General features: G+C 37.2%; 1 protein-coding gene across 1 annotated transcript; it reads left to right on the plus strand.

Annotated features, from left to right (window-relative positions):
• The first annotated feature begins 511 nt into the window (after positions 1-511).
• On the plus strand, positions 512-27,932 carry HPGD (15-hydroxyprostaglandin dehydrogenase). Its single transcript, XM_087736351.1, has 7 exons — positions 512-704; positions 871-994; positions 5,013-5,119; positions 15,749-15,845; positions 23,830-23,906; positions 25,867-26,030; positions 27,084-27,932. Exons 1-7 carry the CDS (start codon positions 612-614, stop codon positions 27,217-27,219), a joined length of 798 nt encoding a protein of 265 aa, XP_087592477.1. The 5' UTR covers positions 512-611; the 3' UTR covers positions 27,220-27,932.

Consider the following 27,932-nt stretch of genomic DNA (forward strand, 5'->3'; position numbering starts at 1 on the left):
GAGAGGGAGAAGGCTGCTGGGGTATTTCGAAGTGTGAAAAAAGCCTCTATGTTTGTTTTTTTTCGAGACTGAACTTTCTTTCAATTCCTCCCCCTGCTGCTCACGCAGCTTGGGCCAAGGAAAACGCACGCAGCCTGAGGAGCTGCCAAGAGCCCTTATCAGAGCTCGTAGCCGTTTCTCACGCGATTTATGGAGGCGCGAAGGCTCTCCCCCCTCCGCGCCGAGAGGCAGCTGCCCCGGGCACCCTTCCCCGGCCGGGAGCCGGGCCTCGCCGGAAAGCCCGGGGGGCCCAAGAGGGGCTGGAGCTGGTCTCCTCTCCGGCCCTTGGTCTCTGGGGTTCATCCAGGCACTCGGGAGAAGCATTTAATGACCTGCTCCACCCCTGCTCCCCCCGCCCAGGCAGCTCCGGGCGGCTCTCGGTCACACGAGACGGGAGCGGGGGGGAATGAGCCGCAGCAGCAGCAGCGGCAGGAGGAGGAGGAGGAGGAGGAGGAGGGCAGGAGGGAGGGCAGGAGGGAGGGAGCGAAGGAGGGAGGAAACCGGGCAGGTGACACCGCGCTAGGTTGCTGCGGCTCGGCGGGCGCGGGTCCGGCGGCAGCGGCGCGGCGACCATGCACGTCAATGGCAAGGTGGCTCTGGTCACCGGCGGGGCGCAGGGCATCGGCAGGGCTTTCGTCCAGGCGCTGCTGGGCAAGGGCGCGAAGGTAAGGCCCGGCAAGAGCCCCCTCCCCTCTGCCCCCCGCCACCCCCACCCACCCCCCCCGGCCGGTACCCGCGGGCGCGGGGCGGCGGCAGCCCCCTCGCCTCGGCAGCCGTCCGTCCGTCCGTCCGTCCGCCGCTCAGCCCTTCCCTCCCTCCCTCCCCGGACAGGTAGCCCTGCTGGACCGCAACTCCGAGGCCGGGCAGGAGAGCAAGGCGGCCCTGGACGAGCAGTTTGAAGCGCAGCGGACGGTGTTCATCCAGTGCGACGTTACGGATCAGGAGCAGCTGAAAGGTAAGGAGGAAGCTGTCCGCGCCGCGCTCCGGCTCAACGTGCAGCAACCTGACAGAGCCTGGGCTGCTGCACCAATACGTGTGCAATTAAGGTTTCTGGAGGACAGCCTACTCCCAATCGCTTCTGACAGTGACTCAAAAAGGATTTGTTTCTGAACCTGCAGCTGTCAAATATTACTACCAGCATGCCTGTATTTCACCATGTTACTTGGCACATCGTAAAGAAAAGCCAAAGAAATCACTTCCATTGAGTGCTGTGTACGATATTTTTGCATGAAAGCCTCTGTAGAAGATAATTGTTATTTTATGAGCAATATATATGAACTTTAAAGCACGGACTTGCTTTTTATGAGGTTTCAGTACAGACTCCAAGCTGCATTCCCTCGTCACAGGAGTAATAAATTCTGCTCTGGGTTGCAGTGCTCTCTCCATACAGCACACTTTCAACCTGTGCTGCTGCAGCTGAAAGCAGAAGTGGCAAAAGACGGCACACTGCTTTATCACGGTGTTACACATGGGTTGATAACCTTTCGCACAAGTTTTGCAGATGCAGGGAACAGCAAGGAGCTTCCCTCATGTATGGTTTGCATTTATGTTTTCACTTAGTGAATAAATGATGTTCCCTACTGAGTTCTTAGAGCATCATATAATGTTGATGTACCCTTCACCATATTTCATAACAGGCACGTCACTTCATCAAAGTTTCATTATTAGAGATACATTCATAGGTAGTGACTCAGATTCAGATTTTGACATCACTTTTGTCAGTGTCCTTTCCCCACATTCATTTGTGCCACGCTAGATGTGAACATTTTCAGTTCTGCATTTATTCACCACACTTCACTGGCAACTTTCTCAACAGTGGTGACTGAGCATATCCATTCCTCTTTCACAAAAGAGTGCAGTTAGTTCAGAATTCGGCAATATTGTTCACTGCACCGAGCTAGCGTGATTATGCCTAACTCCAGAGCTTGACATTGTCTGTCTGTAAGAGATATGGTGGACTTTAAATTTGAGATATGCTCTAATCAGCAAACAAAGTTTTTATCAGCTAGGTTGATTATTGACTTTTTTTCCAAGCGAGAGGAGTAACCTAGGAGCAAGAAAAAGCATCCTAGGGGTAGGAATAGCACGTGCTGCAGCATGGATGTTACCTCAGTGTGCTTTCTCTTCCATGATTCCTCCCCCCTTTAGTGCCAGGCTAGTACAGGACCAACAGGGTGTGCACTGGGAACTGAAGTGAGCAGGATGGGGAGGTTTTGGAACCAAGTTAGTAAGAAAAGAGCCATCAGAGCAGGATCAGAATGGGCTCTTGCAAAGAGCGAGAGCAAAAACAGCCAGCTGCTGCTTATGCTTCTCTGACACTGCATTATTCCTGCTGCAGGTTTCTTAGCATAAATTTGCAATCATGTCTTACAAGCTTTTGGGGTTTCTGGGGTATTTTTTTAGTGGTTTTGTTGGTTGGATTTTTTTTTTTTTTTACTGCTTTATTTTCCTATTTTTTCACTTGTAACTGCAAGCCACCACTTAATAAACTTAGATTAATTTCACTCCTAGTGTTTAAAGTTCTTAGTGGATACGTCAAGTCCTGTACTTGCTTTTTATGTTAAAGGTGATGTGCGTGAATGAAGTTTCTCTTAGTTTAACTTTAGCCCTTTCAGTATGAAACAAGTCACAGTACTATAACTAGTGTCTAGGTACATAAGGTTTATCGGCAGGAAATCAGCTGCTTCATCTACTTTCAAGTCTTGCCTGTGCTTTTTTCTCTGGTGGCTCTTTCACATAGTCCCCCACAAAAATCTTCTATCTTGTCCCACTTTTGAAAAATCACCATACATTTACTTTTGCTTTCCATGAATATTTATGAAGCTCACATATAACTGGTGTTTGTACTTACTTTCTACTGTTTTTCTTACCTCTTCTTTAAAATGGATCCTCCCTCTTCATTTTTCATTTCTCTTCATTCAATATTTCATAGGATCATCTGCTATTAATTTGTATGATTCCATAAGCGCTAAGTAGCGTGCAATGTAAACACAGAATTATTCTACATTCGAAAAGGGAAGAACAAGTCAATTTACACTGATGTGATAACTTTATTAAGAATTTATAATGAGATTCTTCTTTTTGTGGATAGGTAATAGATGGGGCTACTGTAGGCAGGTAAACTTTTACCAGAAATATTCCAAATTTGGTAATCATTCTTTATTTTAACGTAGATATGCAAACAGCTGAAAAGCATTTGGCTCTTTTCTCAATGTGTATACTAGAAAAAACTGCGTTTAGTCAAGACTGTGTGAATTTAATAAACAAATAATTGGCAAAAGCACTATTACTCATGGTGCTTTTTGAAGGCAATAGATTCTATTAAGAATGAGGTTGATGAAAGATGCTATTTAGAGAAGGCTTCACAGGGAATCAGAGAGCCAGTTTCCAAAATTTGGAAGCTAATTGAGGACCCAAATTGTATTTATTTTACTCATCGAAACTAAATTAAATAATCAGTTCTGCTCCTAATAAAGTCAAAGGTTTTCATTTGCCCTTGCTGATGCAGGATTAGAAAGATGAGAAGCGATTAAAGAGTTAAGTTGAGAAACCAGAGAATGAATTAGCAACAAACATAACAAAAGCCAAAAAGGCAGACAGCCAAAAATAGAGGCTTTAGTAATATTAAGATATTCTAGTACAGAATAAGAATATTAGAAAAATCTGTACAATAAAGGCAGTTGGACACATAAAACCTTTCCCATCAGCTGCCCAGCTCTTGGTCTGATGACAAGATGATGACTGTGATGGACCTGCAGCATTCAGGCAAAGAAAAGCCTGTAACAGTAAAGACCATGTGGTGCAAGAAAAAAAAACAAAACCAAAAAAAACAAAACAACTTCGTAAACCCCTGCAACTGCTGCAAAAAAGGTAGATGTCTCAAAGCTGCTGCTATGCTCCTGATTGACTAATAGCCAAAGACTAAAGATCAGAGAATTAAGATGGTCACCTTTTAGTGAAGTGGTTTCTTTAAGGCCTGTCAAGCATAATTTTAGTATACCTGAAATACTCTAAATTTTTAGTCAGTCACCAAACAATGTTTTTTAAAGCAATATTGGGGGGGTAGTATCTTGGTTTACATAATAATAAATATTTAGTGATGAGGAACAATATTTGGAGGGGAAAAAAACCCAAGCTATACATACATGTCAGATAATGTCTGCAGTCATGGAAAATCTTAGTCTGGAATGAACATCTGGAGGTCATCTCATCCAACTATCCTGTGAAAGCAGAGCCAGCTTAGATGAGTTTGCTTATCACTATGACATCATCATGTTTTTCCATACACATCTTTTATCTTAGTTCAACCCTGTCACCTGGGAGAACACAATGTCATTGTGGAAGTTTCCCAGTTCTTTATTTTGAAATTCTTTGGAAGACAGGTCACTATTTTCATCAACAGTAGGATGTATAACAATTTATTCATAAATGGATAAATTTAAACAAGAATTATGACAAGTTATTTGTAGTCGAAAGATTCATATTAGTTATATCACTGAATAAGAATTGCATTCTCAGGTTAAATTTAGACTCAATAAAGAAAATTGTTCCAAACACGAAGCTTTTATTTTTTCATTTAAAATAGGTGGTGCCAGATCTTGAATTCACTAGCAATATCAAACTGTTACAAGTCAAGCTATAAATGCTCAATTTATATAATTAGGGTGCCAAACATCCTATCTAATACAAAATGTATGGGTGCTAAGAACTTTCATTAGCTCCTGTTATCAGGCATTATAAAACCGAATGAAAAGGCAACTATGGCATCTTAATCCTTTCAGTTTTCCTGAATATGTTTAATATTGATGAATGGTTAGATAAAGAAGTTGATTTCATGTTGCTCATTAGTGGTTAAGAAAACAGTGAAGACATTTTGGTAGACTAATAAAACATTAATTTCTATACATGCATTGTATTTTTACATCTTACTTTCCGTAAGTGCTAAGAAATTTCACCCTTGGATCTTACTATAGGTGCTTTCAAAAAAGTAATTGAACATTTTGGAAGGCTGGATATTGTGGTTAATAATGCTGGTGTGAACAATGAGAAGGACTGGGAAAGCACTATACAAATTAACTTGGTAAGCATTATCTCCTTTCACGTGTTCATACTTTATTTAATGTTCGAATACGCTTAACAGCCCTTGACTTCTACAGATTGTGTCAAAATACAGAACATGAGTTGTCGGATTGGTAAACACATCTATTGAAACAATAACCACATAATTGCATAGGTACTAACCAAAAAAATGTCTGTGTGGTGGGTCCTTTAAGTTGTCTATCCAAGATGTACAGCACTGTGTAGAGGTACTCAGGCTGACACCGGACAAAATTCTCTTTCTATAAAACCCAATGAAATCTCAGGTAGGTGTAACAATTTGGTGCCCAAAGCAGTAGAGCTGCATCTGCAGAAGGCCAGTCTGTTTATATGAATGTTTTAGAACATTTTAGTTACTTGTGAGACTCAGCTGGTGTGCATTAGAGAATAAGTTGCCATTTGTTGGTATTACAAGAAAACTTGTTCCACCAAGAGGTCCACATTTTCTTCACCAATAAAGCAAGCATACAATCTGAGCTTTTAATGTAGGCCATTTCACCATCATCACTGATAGAAGCACACCACTTAAAAGGACTTGCTAAAACCCAGTATGATCAAGGAGCCTGTAAAATTTATTTTCAAACAGACTATTACAAGGTCTTTGATATTATCTGGTATCTCATCAAGCGAGACCACAATATCTGTTTCTCAGTTGATTTTTTTTTTATTTTAATTTAGATTACACTGCTAGGAGATCTAAGCTCTAAAGGAAAGACCAACCTTCTAGATTAATAAAAGTCTGACCAGCTTGTATTCTACCAGCTGCAAAGTTCTAATTTGATGGTGATTCAGCAAGTCACCCCTATGACCATACTTACAAAGTGTTACAATCTAGATCTGCAAAGAAAGTGGCAAAAGGAAGCTTGGGAGAGTGCAATGTGTAGTTTTCTGCAATCGGTCAGTTGGAATTTGTCAATGCAACAAGAAAGCTCACAATAAGAAAATTAAAAGTTTGTTTTTGTCAAAAGTTTTAAAGGCCAAAGGTATCTGAGTCTTTGAATCCTAATGCCTCCATGAAAACAAACTAACAAAAAAAACGCACCAGGACAAATAACACATGCTGTATATGAGACAAGTTATAGAAAAATTAATGGGAAAATATGTATCAAAAAAAAGTTAGATTTAATAATAGTTTTTCTTGATGTTTTATATCTGTCCAAGGTCAAATTTGCTTATTCTTGGAAGGGACTGAACTGAGACCACAGATTAAAATTTCCACAATAAGAGAAATACATTTGTTCAATTTCCTTTGCCTTTTCTTTATATTTTCTTTAAGATCTAACTACACATATTTCTTTCTCCCTCTTTCATTTCTAAAATATTCTGACAAATTAAACATCTGGAAACTTCATATTGTGAAGCAACAGGAGTGTGACATCCTCAGTTTTATGCAACATCAATATCTCTTAGTACAGATACCTTGAATTTGAAAGACGACTTTACCTGTGTTCTAGATGACTGATTTCTCTTTATTTTTGTGCCTGGTTTAACACAGGATATAAGTTACTGTAGGCAGCCATCCACCTGTCAAATTTGCAAGCACAGATAGTTAGTCATCACCAGAAAAATTAAAGTCCATGTGAGAAACAGATTTATTTGTGATTCACCTTTAAATTCAGCTCAAAAAATGAAGGCATTTCTGATCAGCAAATCTTGAAGATATTTAATGGCCAGGTAAATATCCTAACTTAGAGTGATGTCCAAACAATTTTCCAATGCCAAGAGCTTCAAACAGAAGGCACTGAGAACCTCCTTCTACTATTCTTTTTGTCTTATCACCAGTGATTGGGCTGAAGCAGACCATAGGTGGGTTTGAACTACCTCAAATAGCAGGAAAAACTGGAATCCAAGTCTTAAAAATCTATACGCTTAACTATGAAGCTACTGCCCCTAAAAATTAAGAAAAAGGAGGACTATATAGTTTATACATTATTGTATAGGTAAGTTCACCATAAATGTCTTCATGACTTAATTCATAATTGAAAGTTGAAAAATTTCATCAATACATGCTGGTGACTGGAATAAGAACATCTAAAATGACCAAGCAGAGTAGAAGTACAGCTATATGGGTTAAATCAAGGACACTCTAAGATCCAAATATCCTCATTTATCTTTTGATTTGAATGTTCTTTCCCTGTCCAACCTTGAGTCAACTAACTAGCTTATTTCCGTAGGGTATTTCTACCTAGTTACTGCAATTTCCATAAACCAAGATACAACATTTTGTACTTTTTGCTTTTTAATTCTAACAATGGAAGAATAACAGCTGCTGCATGTACTATGTTATATTGGTTGGTTCCATAAAATATTTTTTTGCTTCTTGTAGAGAAAGGAACAAAATATGTATGAAATACATGATTTTAAAATGTCTCTATTTCCCTGATGTCAGACATTTTACATATCCTTTGTATTACCCCTAAGAACAAGAATAACTTCTATGGAAACACATTTGGATACACATTATGCACATGTTTTCTACTTTAAAAAAAGGGGAAAAAAAAAAAAAACCAACCTACATGCCAGTCTTCATCTTAGTGATATCATTTATATATTGATACAACAAATATTCTCTGCCCCAGTTTAAAGTACAAAGTACATAAGTAGAGCAGTACAGAACAAGATAAATCAGAACAAACACATATGGGGTGTGTTCTTTATGGCTAAAACAGTTCACAGAACCAGCTGGTCTTCAGGAACATTTTTAAAGGAGTGTAAGGTAGTTCCCCGATAGTACTGCTTGAGAAAGCATGAAGAATAGAAATGAAGAAGCAGGTTCAAAAAGTGGGACTTAATTTAGAAGGAAAAAAGAGGGAATAAAATCCAATTCCTACTTGTATCTATTACAGTTCCCTGAGAGCAAGAAAAGACAGCTTGATAAACGTGGCGGGGGCGGGGCGGGGGGAGGAAGAGTATCAACCGCTAAAAAGAGATTTTTGTTGCAGTGCTTTCCACCATTTTGCTATATTTTCTGCTAAACAACATCCACCCTTTCATTACTTTATTAATATTTCTATTAATTTTTTTAGTTAAGTATTCATGTGTACAAGTTACTCCCAGGGAGATTCCAATTGGACACGAGAGGAAAATTTTTCACAATGGGAACAGTCAATTGTTGGAATAATCTCCCCAGGGAAGTGGTTGACTCCGCTACGCTGAACATGTTTAAGACTCAGCTGGACATGGTGCTGGGCCATGTCGTCTACACTGTGCAAATTCTTGCCTAGAAAGGTTGGACCAGATGATCCTTTAGGTCCCTTCCAACCTGGTATTCTATGATTCTATGATTCCAGCAATGCTATCCATTCCTCACCTCAAAACTCCAAAGCTGATAGCGTTGACTTGATTGATATCAGCTTGATCAATGGCAGCTTCAACTACTCATACCCATACAAATGTGCACTCTTGTCATTATGGTATATAAAAAAAGATCTTGGCAACCATACACAAATTCCATTTTAAATGGATATTACCAGTGTAGTTTCAACAGTCCATCATACACACACACCCCATGCACAGAATAGCACAAGGACATATGACACATACGTTGTTATCAAGAGTCCTACCTACAGTCCTCCAGCACGACAAGAACAGTGTTTCTTGTGTTCAACTTCATAAGAACTTATGCCTAAGGAATCCAGAAATTTTATAATCTGACTTCTTTTCTCTTCCTAAAGAAAAAAAAAGCACCCACATCTTTATGAGCCTTGAACATATATGTTAGTTAAACACAATTTAGTGTTCTAAGAAGCTTCCCTAATTTTGTCTTGTGTTGATGATGTAGGCTTTCTGGAACCACTGTAATTATAGTGGCTGCTATAATTACAGTATCTTTTCTCCTTACAAATGCACTTAGCACAATTTATACTAAGATAATCCCCAAATTTACTTGTAAGTTCCTTTTTTTATACTTGTATCAGAGGTTTCTGAAAACTGATGTAGGTTGCAGTATACAGTTAAATGTAGCAGCACTGGTATCACATATGTTCACATTTTAAATATTACCTGAATCAAAAGTATAGAAGCACTTTACAGAACATCTTGGTTATCTTATTATGTTCTTATTCCAAAATATTAATTATTTTGCAGGTATATTTAACTGATTCCCCAAATGAAATTAAATAGACTCATGAAAGAATTTGACAGCAAAATCACAATTATCTCCTGTTTATGTGATGATTATGCACATTTTAACACATTATTCTGGCAAAACTTTAAATTGCAGGCCATAACTTGGGCATGCCAAAAAAAACCAGTCATATGGGATCCAATTATTTAAGTGCGTTGCCCACATGTAAAATTCATTCAGGTACATGTCAGTCACATCCTTCATTACTAGGCAAAATGTGGCAGTACCCAACAATTCCAAGTTTTTACATTTTTCATGGGTTTGCATAATTTCCATAAATGACAAAGTTAACAAGTTTCTGTGAATTTAGAAAAGTCCTTTTCTAAAATGAAGCCTACCTAACTCAGGGTTTGTCCCTGCAAAATACTTAGATTGGTACTACAGAGAAGAGAATGCAACACTGTATATATATGCGTGGCTCTGTTCGACATAGCTCACTGTGAAATAAAAGTTCTAGCAACTAGCAAACCTTGCAAAATAAATTCATTTGCTCATCAGTAAGGAACTATTCCTCAAAAGGCCAATTAATGTTTTGGCAGGAACCAGAAAGGTAACTAGGCAAATTTCAGAAGTGATTAATTTTATTTACTTTTGGGACAAAGACTTCATGGTCATCATCACAAGGCTGTTCCATTGTGCAAGCCGTAAAAGGGATCCCTTGCGAGCATGCTGCAACCCTTCTGGTCCATACCCCTTGCTCTCCTTTCCCAGTGTACCAGCAGAAATGACAAGGACTGAACTTTCATCCCAAAATAATGTGGCCAGGACACATAGCTGGATTCAGCAGGTGGGAATTACCACCAGGTCCCGTAGTACAGATGGAGGCAAGCACTGTTTCTTACTGCTACCAACATAGAAACAAAACAAACCAAACGGTGCTATCTGTAGAGGATAAAATGGCATAGGTAACTAGTTTACAAAGCTTGCATTCTAAGACAACCAGAAATACACTAGCTCTGTTGTTCAATGTTCCTTATTCTTCAGCATAATTTGATGTCAGAAGGAGGACTAAGTGCCTAGGGAGAGATGTGGCCACCAAAAAGTGAGAAGTACCACTTACCTTGAAAGCACTGGCATGAGGGTCAGTCCTCTAAGTGCATAAGGAAGCCTGTAAGTATAGCTATTTCTGTTGTTCACGTTGCACTAGGAAGGACACAGACTTACCTTAATTGCACAGTAAGTGAATGAACTTCTCAGCTTACAGTTTTAAAGTATGTTTACAGTAACCAATGTTGAAGTACAATGAAAAGCAAATTTCTTTGAACTAAGAACTACTTAAGCCCAGCTACTCAAAATGCAATACTATTCCTACATCCTTCAGGAATGGGGTGGGGGAAGGGGGGAAGTAAAGAAAACCACACAGTAAAACACTAAAACATAATATTTCACTCCCACATTGTACAAAAGCTACTGATTTCTAGTAAATGATCAAATCCTACTGCACATTCCTTTCTCCTTTCTGCCTCTCCCTCCCTAGGCTTCTTGTTTTCCACAGTTTGAGCTGCAAATTCAAACTCAAGAGCCTGCAATTTCATTTCACATAGCAAGTAAACTAACCCATATGTAGGAATGCCAAGGGACTTGCATGCTTGCTACAACCTGTCTGCTTCCTAAAAAAATCTACATTAAAGACAAAATCAGTCCCACCTCTCTGTCCAACAGCAAAATGCTAAAGTTTTCCATGGATATCACTAGCAGCACTTAGTTTCAGGCTTTTGAAGTTTGTCTTATGCAGGTCATAAAGTACTTTGAAATGTTTCCTTATAGATAGCCATCAGTTTACACATCACAGTATAAAAGTCGAATGATCTTGGGTCAAATTCCAGCTCTGTGCTAACCTGCTTTATGAAACCACAAGTCAATGGCTCTTTCATTTGTTTTTTGTTCAGTATCCCTAGCACTGAGCTACATCAGCTCAGAAACCTACATATAATGTTAGGACCAATTACTGGTTACCATTTTGTTCTCTCAAAGGAATTCATATTGCCTTATCACCTTGATAACAATAGAGTAGTCATCTTCAGCACTGAAGGAATGTAGATATAGTTTCTCAGCATAAAATATGAGCATGCATAAGGAGACAGCAGAAGTATCAGACAAGAAGTGGCAAGGGAAACTGTATTAAATATGTATAAGAAACTATGTCAGTTGGAAGACCTGCCTTGAAACACTAGAAAAAAAAGCACTGTGTACTAAATTACTTTCAAAGCAGTTGTCACTTACAAACGATGACAATTAACGATGCTCTGGGCACCATCACTGAAGAACACTTTTTTTTTAATGGATCAAGCTAAAATGAAACACAGAGTATGAAAATTCACTTACAGGTGCAATGTTGGAATACAAGAACACGTATAACACTGGCTAACACTGGTTCCTAACGCCAGAAAAAAATTAATTAGGTCTCTATTGAAGACTTGGAGTCTTATTAGAATCAGTTTCAATATATGATTTCTTTTCGAACAATACAATTAAAACTATACAGCTGTGGGATACATAGAAATGTCAAGAATCACAGATTTTTAAGTTTTGTTTCTGATTTTGACACTAATACCTAAAGTGCCATTTAACAATTTGTTAAATAAGTTACTGATTACAGATGTGATGCTTCCAAAAGCAACTGCAAATGTTTTGAGTATTTGCACAATTATTTTGCGAAGTTCACCATGCTGTCAGATACTAAGTTTTGGGTTTATTACTGTATGGTGCTTCAGAATGTCTGATCTCCTCTAATTTAAATCTGCAATTTATGGAAGCTAATACTAGGAGATATTCCCACACTCACTACTCATTTTCTACCGGCAGTTGAAGAGTAAAATTGCCTCGCTTGGGAGCACACTCAGACCTGCAGTGCACCTTAATGGTCCATCTTCATTATGTGCTATAGTAAAATACTGTACTTTGGTAAGAAAACAAACAGCAGTATCACTAAGATTACAGGTTTTTCAACAGCTAGAAGGATAACTATTTAGATTATTTTCTGGTTTTAATGATACTAGTTTTCAATAGCCAGGAGCAAAAAAAACAGGTGAGAGTCGGCTGTCCCAATTTTCACTTTACCTGCACTTAGTTGCAAATTTGACTACTTTCCCACTCTTTTGCCTGTTTTACTTTCTAGTATTTCATGGTATAGTGAAGTAATAGCTCATAAGCTTTCTTCTAGAATTCAGATGAAGTATTCTGACATCAACAAATAGGAATCCAAAGTTGCATTTCATATGAGAGGAGGCCTGAGGCTGCAATTTATGCACTTACAAAGATGGATTTCATAACAAAACCAACATGCTATTGTTCTTTGGAAAACCTCTTTCCCATTTGAGTGTTTGGCACCCAGATATGAGAGCCAGCTTCACTTACTCAGCTGGATTGACAGGCTCGACTGGAAAGAGGCACTAAGACTTCTAAGCACGCATTGTACAACTTCCATACTACAGTAAGTTCAGCTACTGCTGGTCTTCCTTGGAGAACTATTGAGAGGACTTTCTTTCCTGGAGATCTCCTGGGAGATCTATCACGACACGCCTTTCATCTGAAGTGCCATCTGCTGAGTGTGCAGGCAGCTAGGCTCTTCTCACCCTGTATATTTGGTTCAGAGATTATCTCCAGAATAATTCTTTATGTTGCCAGCCCAAACATCAGAAAAAACCATGCCACCCGAGATTAGCCACACTCGATGAGAAGTTTTTTGCAAGGATAACAGCACGTGTAAGGGTAATATCCGAATGAAAGTCTGCATTAATTCTGAAGACAACCTCTTACAATACCTACGTAAAGAAGAAGGCTTCCCCAGCCACTTGAAGAAATGCTAAGTTAATGGAGTCTAGAGAGAAAAAAGAGCAGTACAGTGATTTTGACAGGAGAGTCAAGCTACCCACTTTTTCCTTGTCTTATAATTGTGGTTTGGCCAAAGACTCATCTGGCTCTATTATCTCTTTGAATGAGAAGGCTGGAGGAATAGAAAAATCCTCAGGGAGCCCCAAGCTACTTCCTTCTCCAACTGATTTATTTCCTCTAATCATCCTAAGTGGAATTCTCTTTTTCTGTTCAGCAGGCTAAGCCACTGCTCCAGGGCATGATAGGACCTGCACCTGCTCTCCCTAGACAGCATTAACCCCTCGCTTTCTAAAATGTCTTGTGTACACCCTATCGTGTGTATATATATATATATATTTTAAAAAACACCACCCAGCCTTAAGTCCAAGTCTAATTTCAGTTGAGCTGACAATGAGTTTATGTTCAGAATAAGTATACCTTACAGCAATGCTACTGGGCATTAACGATCTTGGTTTTCAATAAAACCTTTAAAATTTACATGTGACAATCAACATTAAACAGCACTTGGCTACATTTGTAACAGCTCTGAAACTTTCCAGGACATGCAAGACAAATCAGATTTAGTGTGGTATTTTACAAGCCACTGAAGACAGTTCTTTGGAAAGTTTCTGTTAAAACATTTAATCAATAACATTCTTTTGATATTAATCAAAACATTTTTAGAAGTATGTTACTTAAGACAAAGCTTTCCAGGAGAAAACCAAAAAGGGTTTTTATGGGAATTTTTTGTTTAAGAAAAGTTTAAAATGAACTTTAAACTATTCGTATTTTGTTATTTTTTTTACATTATTCCAGGAAATCGGTATACTGAAAATATATTGATATTGAAAATGTCACATAAAATGCTGCAACTATAGAAAATGAAAAAAGCTGATTCTTTATCGAAATTCCAAAGCAAACTTGGTAATGAGGTCTCAAGTTTTTTTATCTCTGTCAATAGGCAGCTTAACTTCATGTTACTTGGGCAACAAACCAGCAATGTTAATAAAGTAGGACATAGAATCATAAAATCGTTTAAGTTGGAAAAGACCTTTTCCAAATCTGATTCCTGTTAAAACCAATAAGCATGAAGGGCAACTGAACTTGAATTAGGACTTTTACTTTATGTTTTATAACACGTATGTCTAAAACTATCAGCTAATAAAAATGAAATGTAATACATATCTTTAAATTGTTCCAATTTTGGTTTGGGAATTTACATAATGGTAGAAAAATATTTAATGATCTGATTTTAAAAGCCTTTTCTTTCCAGTACACCTAACCACTATCCATTAGGTTTCAGTCATATACAGATTTTTTTTTTACTGTGTTTTTTTATTACTTTGGGAGATTTCCTTCTCCATGATTCACAATTCTGTAGACCCTCCCTGGTCAAAACTCTCAGTGAAATAGTTGTGCACAGATGTGAACATATTTGTAGGGCCACTTCATCTTTTGCACATCTTAATTTATTTGTGTCAAATAAATAGCACTAAACAGTAATAAAATGTAAATTGAGTTCTCATTTAAAAACTGAAATAATATTTCCAGAAAAATAAAAGTAACTCAATACATTTGTTCATTTTAAGTAGAAACTGTAAACCAAATGTGAACTGGTTATGGAGAGATTAACAAAATCAGTAAATAATTATGAAATTCATCACTAATGCAGTAATATTGCAACATTTCACTAAAGTTAGTATCTTACACTAACAGCACTGTCTGATGCCTTTCTGTTATCACTTGTTAAAGTCTCTGGCAAAATGACTTACTCGCTTGGAAAGACTCAACCACTTGATTCGTTTAGGAGGCTGATAACCCCAGGCTCAGCGTATCTTTAGCCGTCTCAGTTTAAAAGTCTGACTTTTGGTGAGATTAATCCCAGCAGAAGTTCTGACTGCAGTAGGGTTCAAAAACAGATTTTAAGAAATCAAGATTATACAGGTCTCAGTAAAATTTTCTTCCTCAAAGATCTTTCTTAAAAAAAAAAAAAAAAAATAGAAATCACATGCTGCAGCTAATATTATGGTTTACACCTCTTCAAATGCTTTTTTACCTTATCTGTATTTGTCTGTTTGTGTTAACCTTCTTTTGAGAGGAATGGTAAAACTCCAGTAACTTCATTCAGAAAAGAATGCAGATTTTTAATATCCTGGGATGAGAAATATAACATATAACTTAATCCTAAAAAGGGATCTCATGCCTTGGGCCAAATGGAGTTATTAGTGTTAGTGTTATCTTCAGATTCAGTCTCTACATTTTTTTACAATGTAGAGCGGTTTGTCTCAATAAAAATGATGGGAATTGGATCAGTTCATCCACCACATATCCTCAGGTAAAGTGTGTGTTTCATCTATAAATTATTTACTCATTCTGCATTTCATTTCCTTTACAGCATTTATTTCACGCTGTAACGTTTTAGTTTGATTATTTATATCTTAATAAGAAAAATAATTAAGTTGCTATTATTTCTATGCATTGCAATTGTGCTTCTGAAGTTACTGAGTTGCATTACTGTGGAATGTCATCTCTCTTTATAATCTTCTAAGTATAAGTAAGATCACTGGTAAAGCAATACAGGGTCTAGGCACCACGATTAAAGCAAGATTCAGTTTTCAGGAGCACAAAAGAAACATATTTTGAACATAATCATCCCTTTCCCCCCTATATCAGACATCTGTGATTAGAGGAACCTACCTTGGCCTAGAATACATGAGAAAAGGCAATGGAGGAGATGGAGGAGTAATCATTAATATCTCATCTTTGGCAGGTAAGAATATTTTCTGTATAAACACTTTCTACTCACTGGTTTGTTTCTAAAATAAATGAATCATACTGATTAGTCACACTTTTTCTTCTTTCTTATGGTTCTTTCCTGTTTATTCCCATTTTGATCTGGTTTTCATAATAGCAACCAAAGTAATATCAAAGGACCACAACTTTCATTTGCTTTGTTAAACTTAATTCAATGAAAAATTCAGTAATTTTCCTAATCTATCGGTCTCATATTTAATAATCTTGAGCATGATGTAAATAGTTTTTTTTCAGGTTTCAGTACTGCCACACATCATTGAGCAAAACCTAACTAGCCTCAATTCATTCTGCTTATTCAACACTATTCAATAACACTGCTGAATTGAAACGTTATGTCTACCACACCGCGTGTAAGAAACAAAGTCTAATATATAGACCTAATTTGAATTCGGGGTTACTTTAAATACTTTATAATATAAAAAATAATCAGATTTATTGGGCATCAAAAATGGAAAATCAGATAAACTTTTTTCACAGAAGGCAAGGAAGCAGTAGCAAGTCCTCCATTCAACTCCATAGGAGCACAGCTGTAGGAATATTTAAGATTAGACTGTATCTACTTTATTAATGAAGATTGTCACACACCAACTCTGCCCATGCTCCAAGTCCTCTCAGATGTGATCTACCTCTGCTTGAGAAGCCACAAAATTAACAGTCATACTTCATTGAGCTTAAGCTAGCACATTGTTTGCTCACTACTTATCTATGCTATAACTGCATTTCAATTTATTGGCATAAAAATAGAATTATATGGCTTCTACGTCAGTCAGGGTTATTGCTGCTCAGTTGTGAGGCAGAACCCTTCTTCCTTTCCTGTAGGTACACAGGTTGTGGGGGCTGGGCTCATAGCAAAAAAGCACAATTGAAGGGGAAACGGTAAACAGAGAATGATGGCACCTCACACCCCCTTCCTCAAAAAATTTGTGGGGAAATACTTGCTTTCTCTCTTGCTTGTTTGAAGAGTTTGTTCTGTCTTGCTACTGGCATACTGTCTGGGAAAAATACATATGCTGGCTTACACTTGGATTGTCAGTGCTTTCTTTGGTATCCATGCAGAATAGTCATTTTATTCCGGGGTATTCCTATGTGCTTTAACAATAAAAAGCCAGTAAGACAGCAGTGGCCATAGTTCCTGAGTGTGAATGGGGGTTAGTGCTCGATAGGTGTGAATGTTCTTAGTACTATTAAATTCTCCTGTAAACCTTGGCTGTTGTGATGAGAAGTCCAGTTCACCCTATTGACATAACGCTTGTGGATCTTGAGGATCTGACTTAATATATGCACATGCCTCATATGAGTGAGGGGTCCTTTATTAAAAGTCTCCACGTACCTTTAAGTCAGCACTTGCAATACTGCCTACCATTGCCTACTGGTGCCAGTAAGTTTATCTCCATTGGCTCAAATGGACATTGTATTGGGACCAAATTAACCCGAAGGAAACTGCTATTGCAGTACAAGAGTTCATCAACACAAGTAAAAGATTAAACATTTTCACAGAAGTGCTGATGCCCATGCAGTGCTTAAGAGCGAGCAAAGGTAGCAAGCAGTTTGATTCCATTTCTAACTAGTCTCAAATGAACACAAAATTATTTTGATTTTAAGACCTAATAGCTTGGCTTTTCTTGGTTTGGTAAGAGCTTATAAGTGCCATTTTAATTATTTGATTAAAATTTGTATTTGTTTACTTTTTAACATTAACATTGTGCCATAATGATTGTGGGAACCTGTCAAAAACAAAGTGTTCTTTGTTTTGTTTGCTTTTACATACCTTGTATTTAGCAATTGTTTCCAAGGTCATAAGGAAAAACACATTAGAAAAGCTGACATACACTGATTTTTATCATTTATTTATTTACTACTATTTGTGCTTTGTGACCCTAATTCTTCTTTTCAGTCTGAAGGTCTAAGTCCTGCAGCTTACTCCATATATAAAAGGCAAACTGCCATTGGCTTGTTTAACATTCTCTTCTAGTGTTTCCTTTTCTCAGACCTAGCTTCTGTGGATCATTAAACTTTTGAGTGGTTTTGATCCCCCCCGTCCAAGTTCTCTACAAGATTTTATCAGATACACTCTGCAGACAGCAAATATCCTTGTGTCTTGCTGAACAGCAAGAAGAGTTATATTTAGCGTTTACGTAACATTCAATAATATTTGCTTTACTCACTAATTAGTTTCCAGTTCTTCACCATGGGAATTTTGCCAATGATTTGAACTAGGGACAGAACCAAGCCTTACTGTTTTATATTTCCAAACCCCCACGGAACTACTTAAATGCTTCCTATGAAGTGGATGCTTGAAACATTCATTCAGCTGGACGAAAGCCAGAGCGTCCACCTTTCTTTCCAGTACTGAATCTTCCTTTCTTTAGTGTCTCCACAAGACACTAACTGTGTGTCTAACCCACTGCATCTCAAAGCTATAAAACTTCTTTAATTTTATAAGATTTGTGCATTCATATCAAGAGGAAGTAATGCCGCTAAACAACTGAGATAATGGGAAATGTGTTTTACTGCGAACTTGCCCCCATAAAAGATAATGCCAATGGCTGCTGGTTTTTGCATTGTAGTAAATTTCATTTCAAATTTAAAGAGTAAAATGTTCTAAAATTTCTTCTGTAGGAAGCTACGTACATTAATTTTAATTTCGTTTAACAGAATAGTTAGAAGCAACAGAAAAAGCATACAAAACTATTTAACTCCTGAGATTATTTATATAATTAAATTTAGCATTGTCTCTTACCTTTTGGTGGCTGGTACCTACACACTTTTATTAAGTAAAGGGGAAAAGGGAATTCATGTGTGTGCGTGCACTTTTGTTTTGATAACCTTCATACTTTCAAGAAGATATTCTGTAAAACTGACTTTGTATCTGTCTGGATTCTAGCAGATTAAAAAAAAAAAATCAAAGTATTCATAGAGGGCTTAAAAACTAGTAAAATACTTAGCATCAGATCATGCTAGCTTTTTTATGAGAGGTTGCTCAACGTGTAGCGTATCTGGATACCTTTCTGTTGTACAGCCCTATCACTGGTTAAACTGCACTCAACTTCAAGCACTCAGGCTCCACAAGCAGCCAGTTTGTCCTCCTCCTATAGAAAGCTTCAGCCAAAAGAAATACTTAAAAGTACCTCTCACAGCAAACAGGCTTCTTTAAGACCTGATCATACATATATATTACAAGAACAAAGCTAAGCATATGGTTAACATCACTGAGTAAAGGCAAGACTCACAGTAAGACACTGGAGCAAAAGTGTAAATGGCTGTATAACTGGGACCTTCGGTTCACAGCACCATGAAAGAGCTTCTGTTCCCTGCCCTTTGTGAAAAAAGAAGATGCTGAGCAGAATTCACAGGAATGAGGTTAGAAAATTTAGAAACTATTCCCTTGAGACTTCACTTCACTGTTAAAAAATTTCCTAGAAATGACACAGCTTAGAATTTTTGCTAGGATTTCTGTGTCTCCTTTGTTTTGACACAGATCACAGCAGTATAACTGACATAATGAATGTGATCTTGTACCCCCTCCCTATTCTTCAGAATGAGAGAATCAATTATCTCGTCACTGTAGGACCATCACACCCCTAGTCTGTTTCTCTAGTTACATATCCACTTCTTCAAAAGAGGCTTTGGCCTTCAAAGAACATTGTAAGCATGTTTCATACTGTTTATCCAGACTTTTGCCTACGGGCGACAAAAGAGATTTCTGTAATGTGGTTTGGAAAGACATTTAATTTAAACAAATATGGCTAAATCTTGAGATGTTATTTATTTGTAAGTATTCTACGTGCTGCAATAGGCTTTGATAAGTATATTTTATAAAAACAAACCTAAGATAGAAAGGAAAACAAATTACTTTGGCAATATTTCCCAACATACGGAGAAGTGCACTTTTGGTTTGCTTTTAAATAGGTTCCATCAGTTTGCCAAAACTTACCTTTCAGCATTTTCACATATCTTTTTCAGAAACAATGAAATTGAGAGTTTTAGGATGCCACACGATACTGTGATTATCACATTAGTGAAAGAAAATTTCAATATTTTAATGGAATATTTAAATGTTTTAATAGTGAATATATCTGTCTAAAGTATAACTGAGAATAGAGCCTCATCACTGCACAATCATAGTGTAGAAGCACTGCTTTCTGATGAGCCCAAAGCCTCCCTGAGATCAACAGCCACGTTAGAAAACAGACTTTGGTTCTTGTATTCCCTGTGCCACACTCATCCAAATATGAGGTACACTATTTCAAGAATTAATGAAACAAAGATACTATCAAACAGAAATTACATTTGTCTCAAGCTGCCTAACAGTGCACCTATGGAGAAAACAGGGGGCGGAAAGGTGATCTAAAAGCTAATAGATCTTATTCAAAAAAAGAGAGACTTGTTCAAATCTCTGAGGGCAACATGTGTCCAGTGGGAAAGCATACCTGGGGAAAAATGCTTAATTCTGTATTCGTCAAAGCTCTTCCGTGGACTGAAAGGAAATACTGGTTTCAACAAAGCTTACTGGTACAATTCAAGCTTATTGATACAATCTCCCACCTCCAACAGTAATTTCTTAAGATGGGGATATTGAAACTATTGACCATGATAAATAAGCAGCTGTAGTGAGAAGCCTGACACCACGTCTCAAATGGTACAGTGGTCTTGACACTGTAACAAGGGGACTAAGAGTATAACCAAGGGCAAGAGCTGTCTCTGTCAGCTGCCAGGAACTGAGAAAAACAAAAAAAGAGCACAGTTAACAGTGGCGCACAGGATTACTGCTGATCTGCTTGAACTGTTTTTGGTAAACCAAAGGGCACCTTCAGTCATCATGAAATCATTTGTAATTCACCAACTGGTTCTCAATGAAGATCGTTTGAGGGGAGAAGGAAGTTACCTGTCACCTTTCATGTAACAGTTCAGTGATGCAGCAACATCCAGAGAGAGGAAAATCCAGGAGTAGTTGCCTCCCCTTGCAAAGGAAGATTGAAAACCACATATATCACTTTCCAGCAGTACACTGCCCCATCATCATCCATTTGAACAGCCTCCCCTTCCTCCCCCCCGTACTATGTGCATAATGTTCTCAGTCTGTTTCACTGCCGTTCCACTTTGCATAAGATAATTAACTATTCATAGGAGCAGCAAATAGAATCCAGATTTTCTAAAAATTTAATGTCTTAACTAATATGCTCTGAACTCATCCTTTGCTCACTGGTTGAATAAGTACTCAGGCAGAGCAAGATCAATGTCACACAGTGGTTCATCCGAAAATACTTGGTCTGGGTACCAAACTCGGGAACAAAAGTGAGACAGGACTGTCATTGTTTTGGGTGAAGGATGCTAGGACTAGTCTTCGTTGTCACTGCTTTGGCTGAAAATGAGTCAATTGATTTCTTCTTGGTTCTCCATTTTAGCAAAAATAATAATTTCAGTTAGAAAAGAACTGGTCTTAATGCTTTGATTAAAAAAATGAGTTATTTGTTCCTCCCTTCCTGCCTAGTTATTCCTGCTGTCTTTTGACATTTAAGTAAGTCTTTGAACCTTATTCCACTTCATTATTGTGAGCTGTGCCCTTCCTTTGTTTATTGCTTTACTTTGTTTCTCTTCCCTCTCAAGCAACAAGTAATTTGTCTTGCTATGTTTAAAAAAATTTAAAAAATTAAATTCTTCCTCTGTGTTTCCCAGTAGATTTTGTCTTTTGTGTGTCTGTTAACTGCAGTCTCATTGGGATTGTTTTTTTTTCTTTAAAATGTGTAAAACTACTCAGGAGTTTAAAAAAAAGGAGTATCATAATATTTCTAATGTGCTAATAGTCAAATGTTTCCAATTATTTGAAGAATGGCAATGATCAAAGGTCACCAAACAGAGCAATATTAATCCTGTGTTACGATCACAACCCAGAGGAGACAACACAAAAACCATTTCTCATAAAGCAAGTTCTCAATTAGAAGCATAACACATTAATCCAAGCTAAGTAGATAAATACGAGTTTAAGAGAACAACCAGACACTAGGTTAAGTTCTTCATTTCCCACCACTGAACAGTACTAATAACACTGTTGCTTTCACTGGATCACCAATATAGCATTTAAACCAAGATAAAACCTTGAAGCTGTCAGAGTTGTAATTAGAGCTTTATGCCATCTCAGAAAGTTTTTTCCTTCAGACAAAATGGATTCCAGAGCAAAGACCCCACGCAAGTCTCCGGCATACATAATTTTTCTGGCAAATCTATACTTAAAGCTGGGTAGTGTATTCTTCATCTGCACTGAGATAAGTCACAGCCTTTCTTGATTATATCACTTAAAGATATGAAATATGAAGAATGAAAAAACATATCCAAGATATTAATTGGGATAACTTCCATTAGAATCAAACGTTAACGCATCAAAATCAGTATCCAGTTTTATACCACCACATTCGGGAACACAGACAAATTTTATCCTCTAACTTTAGGACAGGCTGTGGTTTGCTACTCACAAGACCCTAGCTTTCAGGTGGAACTACAGCATCCATGTGGTCCAGTTCAGCTGTCATTGTATAGTGGAAATTGTTGGCATAATGGGCAGAAATGTATATACACTCATGGTCTGTCATCTCTTCTTGACCAGCTTTTTGCCATCAAACTCAGTCTTACTAGAATTAAGTTCTTAATTTTCTTCCAAAACCTCTGTTCTCTCTTCTTTCTCTACTATAAATAGTGCTTCTTTGCTCTCCCACTCCCCCCATAAAAGGTCACAATGTTAGCAGTCATTTCGCTTCTTTTTTTTTACAGGGAATAGCAATGATATTACCCAGGATTGTTACCTTTTTCCTGTTCCCTTCTAAAAAAATCTTCATCCTGGCTTTTCATTGCAGAACAGGGCCCGCTGTAGGACGTACCATACCATGAAATCCTCTTCAGTCAATCTAATTCAATCTAGAAAATACTTCAAAAAGCTTTCCTATCCACATCTTTGCTTTTGTTGCTTTCTGCTCACTGAGGTCTTCATCTTATCATTCCATTCACAATGTTTACTCACTTATCTGTACTAAGGTCCTACATTCACTTTTTAGTGCTTTTTCCATTTGCTTATTGCAAAATGGCTTCCCTATTTCATTTAAATATCTTTAAAAAAACTATCACCTATGAAATATTACCAGAGTAGTATTGTAAGTAAAATAATTTTTACAATGCCTCAGATGGTGCATCAAGTCTGAATTACTTTGTTTATAGTTGCTCCTTTGAGCAAAAACCACTAAGCAAAAGCGTATGTATTTGTTATAGTACTAACCACATTGTCAAATAAATAAGCAGTAACACTATTGCACAGGCAGAAGTATTGGCTGACTGTGCTTCAGTCAGCTGTGCAGCACACTCATTCTTCTCTCTCGCATTAGGGCTAGCGGAAAAGTTTTATCTGAGGCTGAGTTTTGTTACTATTCCACAGAAGCAATATAAGCAAGGGATTTAAGTCAGACATTACATTTATGTTTTGATATATTACAAAGATAATATTAAATCAGTTACAGCAGTCAAAATGAATTTTGCTATTTCACTTACCTTTTCCCATACTTCCTCCCTGAAATCCCTGTAAATAATTTCGGGTGTCCAGTTTACATATCAGCAGCTAGGGTATCAGCAATCAAAGTTTATCTAAAATACTTTACTTACTTCATATACTTTAAATACTTTACAGGTTCACAGAAGAAGGCTCAAAAATCTCATCCTTGAGTGTTTTCTTCCAGATCCTGTCCTCCATTTTAAGTCATACTTCATAGATACAACTCTTCCTCTTAAAAGTTACACTTCTTTCATTACTCTTCTTTTGCAAATTTTTACTAAGCTATTTTGTTGCATCTCTACAAATCCATCAATTATATTTCACATTATAGACCTATATGTGTGTTTAAGGTAATCATAAATAGGAGTACTCAACATCTTTATTCAGCTACCTTTTTATTTTAAAGGACTCATGCCTGCTGCATTCCAACCTGTGTACTGTGCTACAAAGCATGGTGTAATTGGATTCACACGGTCAATAGCAGTAAGTATGTGTTTTTGAAAACAGTATCAGCAGCTCCTTGGGAACATGCTGAGTTTCTCATGTTCCCTCTCTATTGTCACACAACTGGAACTAATTTTCTTAAAGAAAACGAAGTGTCTGAAGCAGTGGAAGTTCCCTCCTTTCACAAAGGGAATCCAAAGATGGAATAAGTAAGGCATGTGTATGTTTATGACCTATTTGAGGTTTTGGGAGCATGGAAGAAAGATGTTGCAAAGTAATTTAAGGACAGTGGGAGGAAACCAAAAGTCAAATTCTTATCCAAGCTTTAAAAATATTTTTCATAACTCCATCTCTCATTTAACATTTTGGTTTCCTTATTTGTAAGTCAGGCTGATGACTTCTTTTATGATAAATAGGCACTAAAGTGTACAAAAAGTGATTTGAACACAAAAATGTTTACCATTATTTGTTCTTACCAACTCTTAATATGCTGGAAATGCAAAATGACACATTCACAATGGGACATGTTATATGACCATATAGTAAGTCTTAGCCTCTGACTACAAAACTTTCTAGTTAAACTGAACAAGCAGCAAGATAAAATAACTTGGAGGGAGCAAATATGATTACACTTTCATAGGCTAAGCTTAAAGATAGTTTACTCATATAAGATTTCCAATCTAATTTCCAGAATAAAGTACCTGAAATGATCATTTGGATAGTTTATCCGTATTTTATGCCCCCACCCCAATAACTTCTTTTTTAGATTAACCTAAACAGACTGGTATGGATAAGCGTTGCACATAACATGTTAGCCACAGCATGAACCTGACATCTGGTTTTCCATTTTTGTTTTCTCATGATAATATAAACACCACCAGTTCAAAAATAAAGGTTGTGCTAGAAAATTAGAGGAAATGCTGTCTCTGTGGAACATGAGAATGCTGAAGAGAAAAAGAATAATAAACACAGCGAATCACTGTATTTACCAGGAAAGGCAGTACAGCCTAACGTTGGACAGGAATGATACAAAATATCTAGGACTTCAGTTTCTTTTCTTCTCCAGACCAAAAGGGCAGGCTGCCATATCATGAAAATGTCATGTGATTTACATAACACCAGAAAGGATTCCTGTTAAATGTTAAAATAAATAGAACACAGCGTGGAACAATTATGGTTATTCTTGGATATATCATGTATAGTTTGTAAGTTCTGTGGCACCACTAAGAAAGTTCATCCAGCATTCAACATATGCCTGGATGCTGATCAGACTTCTCTGCTACACACGTGCATTGGTAGCACCACAAATGAAGGGTCCTACCGTTCCCAGAACAATTTGTGCTGCTTGCTTTCATTACGTTCCTGAGCTGCTTCCTGAAAAAACTCCCTCTTTCCTGGAGTTCACAGGGACTTTCCAGTGGACATGCTCAGTGATAGATTCATCCATTGGCAGGGACAATAGAGCTGCTGGAAAGGTTTAGCATTACAGTTCTAGGGGTAGAGACTAAATCCTATTTCTGTTGACATGAGGAGGTAAATACAATCTTAAAGTTAAATCTTGATTTGATTTCAGATAGCCTTCTTTTAATAAGAAAGTTCTTATACAATTGGAAGCATACATTTGGGAGATACTTTTTATTTGGTTTTGCTTACGAGAGTTATATCATCACCCTAGAATACTGTTAATGACATGTTAAGGGCACCAATAACAAAAATATTAGAAAAAAAAACAAACAGCTGCATGGAAAGAAGAGTGTTGAATTCTTGTAGAATTGTTCTCCCAGAAAAACAGATTTTTTTTCCTAGTAATCTAGTACAATTACTAGAGAAAACGTGCTTCAAACTTAGGTGTTGAAACAAAACAATCAGTAGTAACAAAATTTGCTTACTTGGCATGGCTGAAAAGTACTTAGTGGTAAATCTCATTCTTTGAAAAATTACTTACACAATCCTGTTTTAAAATGTTGATGACAAATGCCTAACTTTTTCTCTTTTCTAGTTAGCTGCTAATATGGAAAACTACGGAGTGAGACTCAACACAATTTGTCCAGGATTTGTCAACACACCAATTCTTCAGTCAATAGATAAAGAAGAGAATATGGGACAATATTATTCATATAAGGATGAGATCAAAAATATGATGCAGTTCTATGGCGTGATGGAGTAAGTCAAGTCAGATACAGGGTTTTTTTTGCCTTTTGCTAATGAAGAACAAGCACACACAATAGCACTTCCAGAAAAATTAAAGGGAAATGCTGCCTCAGATGAAAGTCTATCAAATGCGTTATCCTGTATACAAGGAACAAATGCCAGATATCTAAGGCTATTTTAAGAGTATCACCTACATAGTGATATTTCCCTTTCTGCATTCCCAAGTTAAAGATGGTGTATTAGTTTTTATTAGCCTTTGGTGTTCCATAAATTTGTTTAACCAAACTTGTTGCGAGATATATAACTTGTATTGAATTTCCACAAAATTTGCACGTGAACCAAGATAGAAATCAAACCAAGAACTGACAAAACTGGACTAAGTTCATAAGAACACAGCAGCTATGATAGTGGATCAGATCAAAGAGTTACCTAGCCCATTACAGTATTGCCAACAAAGGCCAAAAGCGGACAGCTAGGAAAGAGTGTTAGAACAAGACAAGCATAAAGTGATATTTTTTTAACACTTTGTTGGTCTCTAACAATTAGCTCCTCAGATACTTCTGCATAAAGGAAATTGTATGACTGTGTTGTTTCACCCACACTTTTTCATATGTAAAATATATTGCACCTATTGACCACAGCAAATGGCACGTGACAAAATTCTCCTTATGCTAATTTGTATGTCAGTCCTGCTACAGAAACAGGATAAATCAACAGCAAAGAGCTGCGGAGGATTGCGTAAGGATTACTTCTGTCCATTGCCCTGACAGAGAAAACTTTGATAGGAAGCTCAGTAGCCGCTGGATGTCCACAGGGATTTAGCAGTAACTAGAGCAAACAAATGATGATTTGTAAAGTTGCTGCTTTACGTTGTATGTCCTGATTGAGGAGACTAAATTTCTCTCCTGAAACACTCATAGCACCCCTGCTTTTCTTGAAAATGAATTTGTTTAAATACCAGATTGTTTAATTTTTAGGGTATATAGATTTACATTGAGTTTCTTTACTTGTCCTTTTTATATGTTCTATTACATCATGATTCTGAAATAACTTTTTTTTTTTCAGCCCATCAATAATTGCTGAGGGACTGATAACAATAATTGAAGATGATACTCTAAATGGAGAAGTTATGAAGATTACCGCATCCCAAGGGATTCATTTTCAACAATACAGCCAAACACCTTTTACATCAAAGAGATAAATAATTGTTTTATGCTAATTATTTTTGGCTTTTCTTAAATATAAAAAATTTTGAAGAGAGTAATTTTTGGAAAAAAAGGTTAGTGTTGCATCTAAAGCAGCAACGGTGTTCAACATTTGAATCCTAGTAACAGAGATGAAGAAGAAAACCTGGTGTAGGAAGAGATTACCACCCTATTTTGATTCTATAAGCACTAATAATAGTATTTATTCAGTAGAATAAACACACTGCTCTGAAGATTTTTGATTACGTAGTAATAGGGGCCAGTGTTTTCCTTCTGGTAGTTCTGGTCTACATAATCCAAGCGTATTTTGGTGGACCTGACTTACTTTGTATAATTCTTTTCACTGTTGTAAGCATGATTTACATCTTGAAATCTTCAGACCAGGAACTCAGTTCAGGAATCTAGAACACAAATATACCCATATGGAGTTAATAATTTACTTTCTCTTAGGAAATGTAAAATAGAACAAGAGGCAAAATTCTCTTTCCTCATTTATATATGCAACTGAATATGTTGCATATCACACAATAAAGTACAGATTTTTATCTTCTTGGATTTTAGCTATTTATAAAATAGTTCAGAAATATTTTGTTTTCTGTTATAGAGACATGTATATGAATTTTCTCTCTCTGTATATACAAGGATGAATACTTTGGCATTGATTGAAATGTCTACTTACTCATTAAATCTCATTTTCTAGACCTATAAA

This window comes from Nipponia nippon, unplaced genomic scaffold, assembly GCF_047370975.1.
Source record: "Nipponia nippon isolate SJK-2023a ecotype South Korea unplaced genomic scaffold, ASM4737097v1 scaffold_6, whole genome shotgun sequence".
Taxonomy (NCBI): domain Eukaryota; kingdom Metazoa; phylum Chordata; class Aves; order Pelecaniformes; family Threskiornithidae; genus Nipponia; species Nipponia nippon.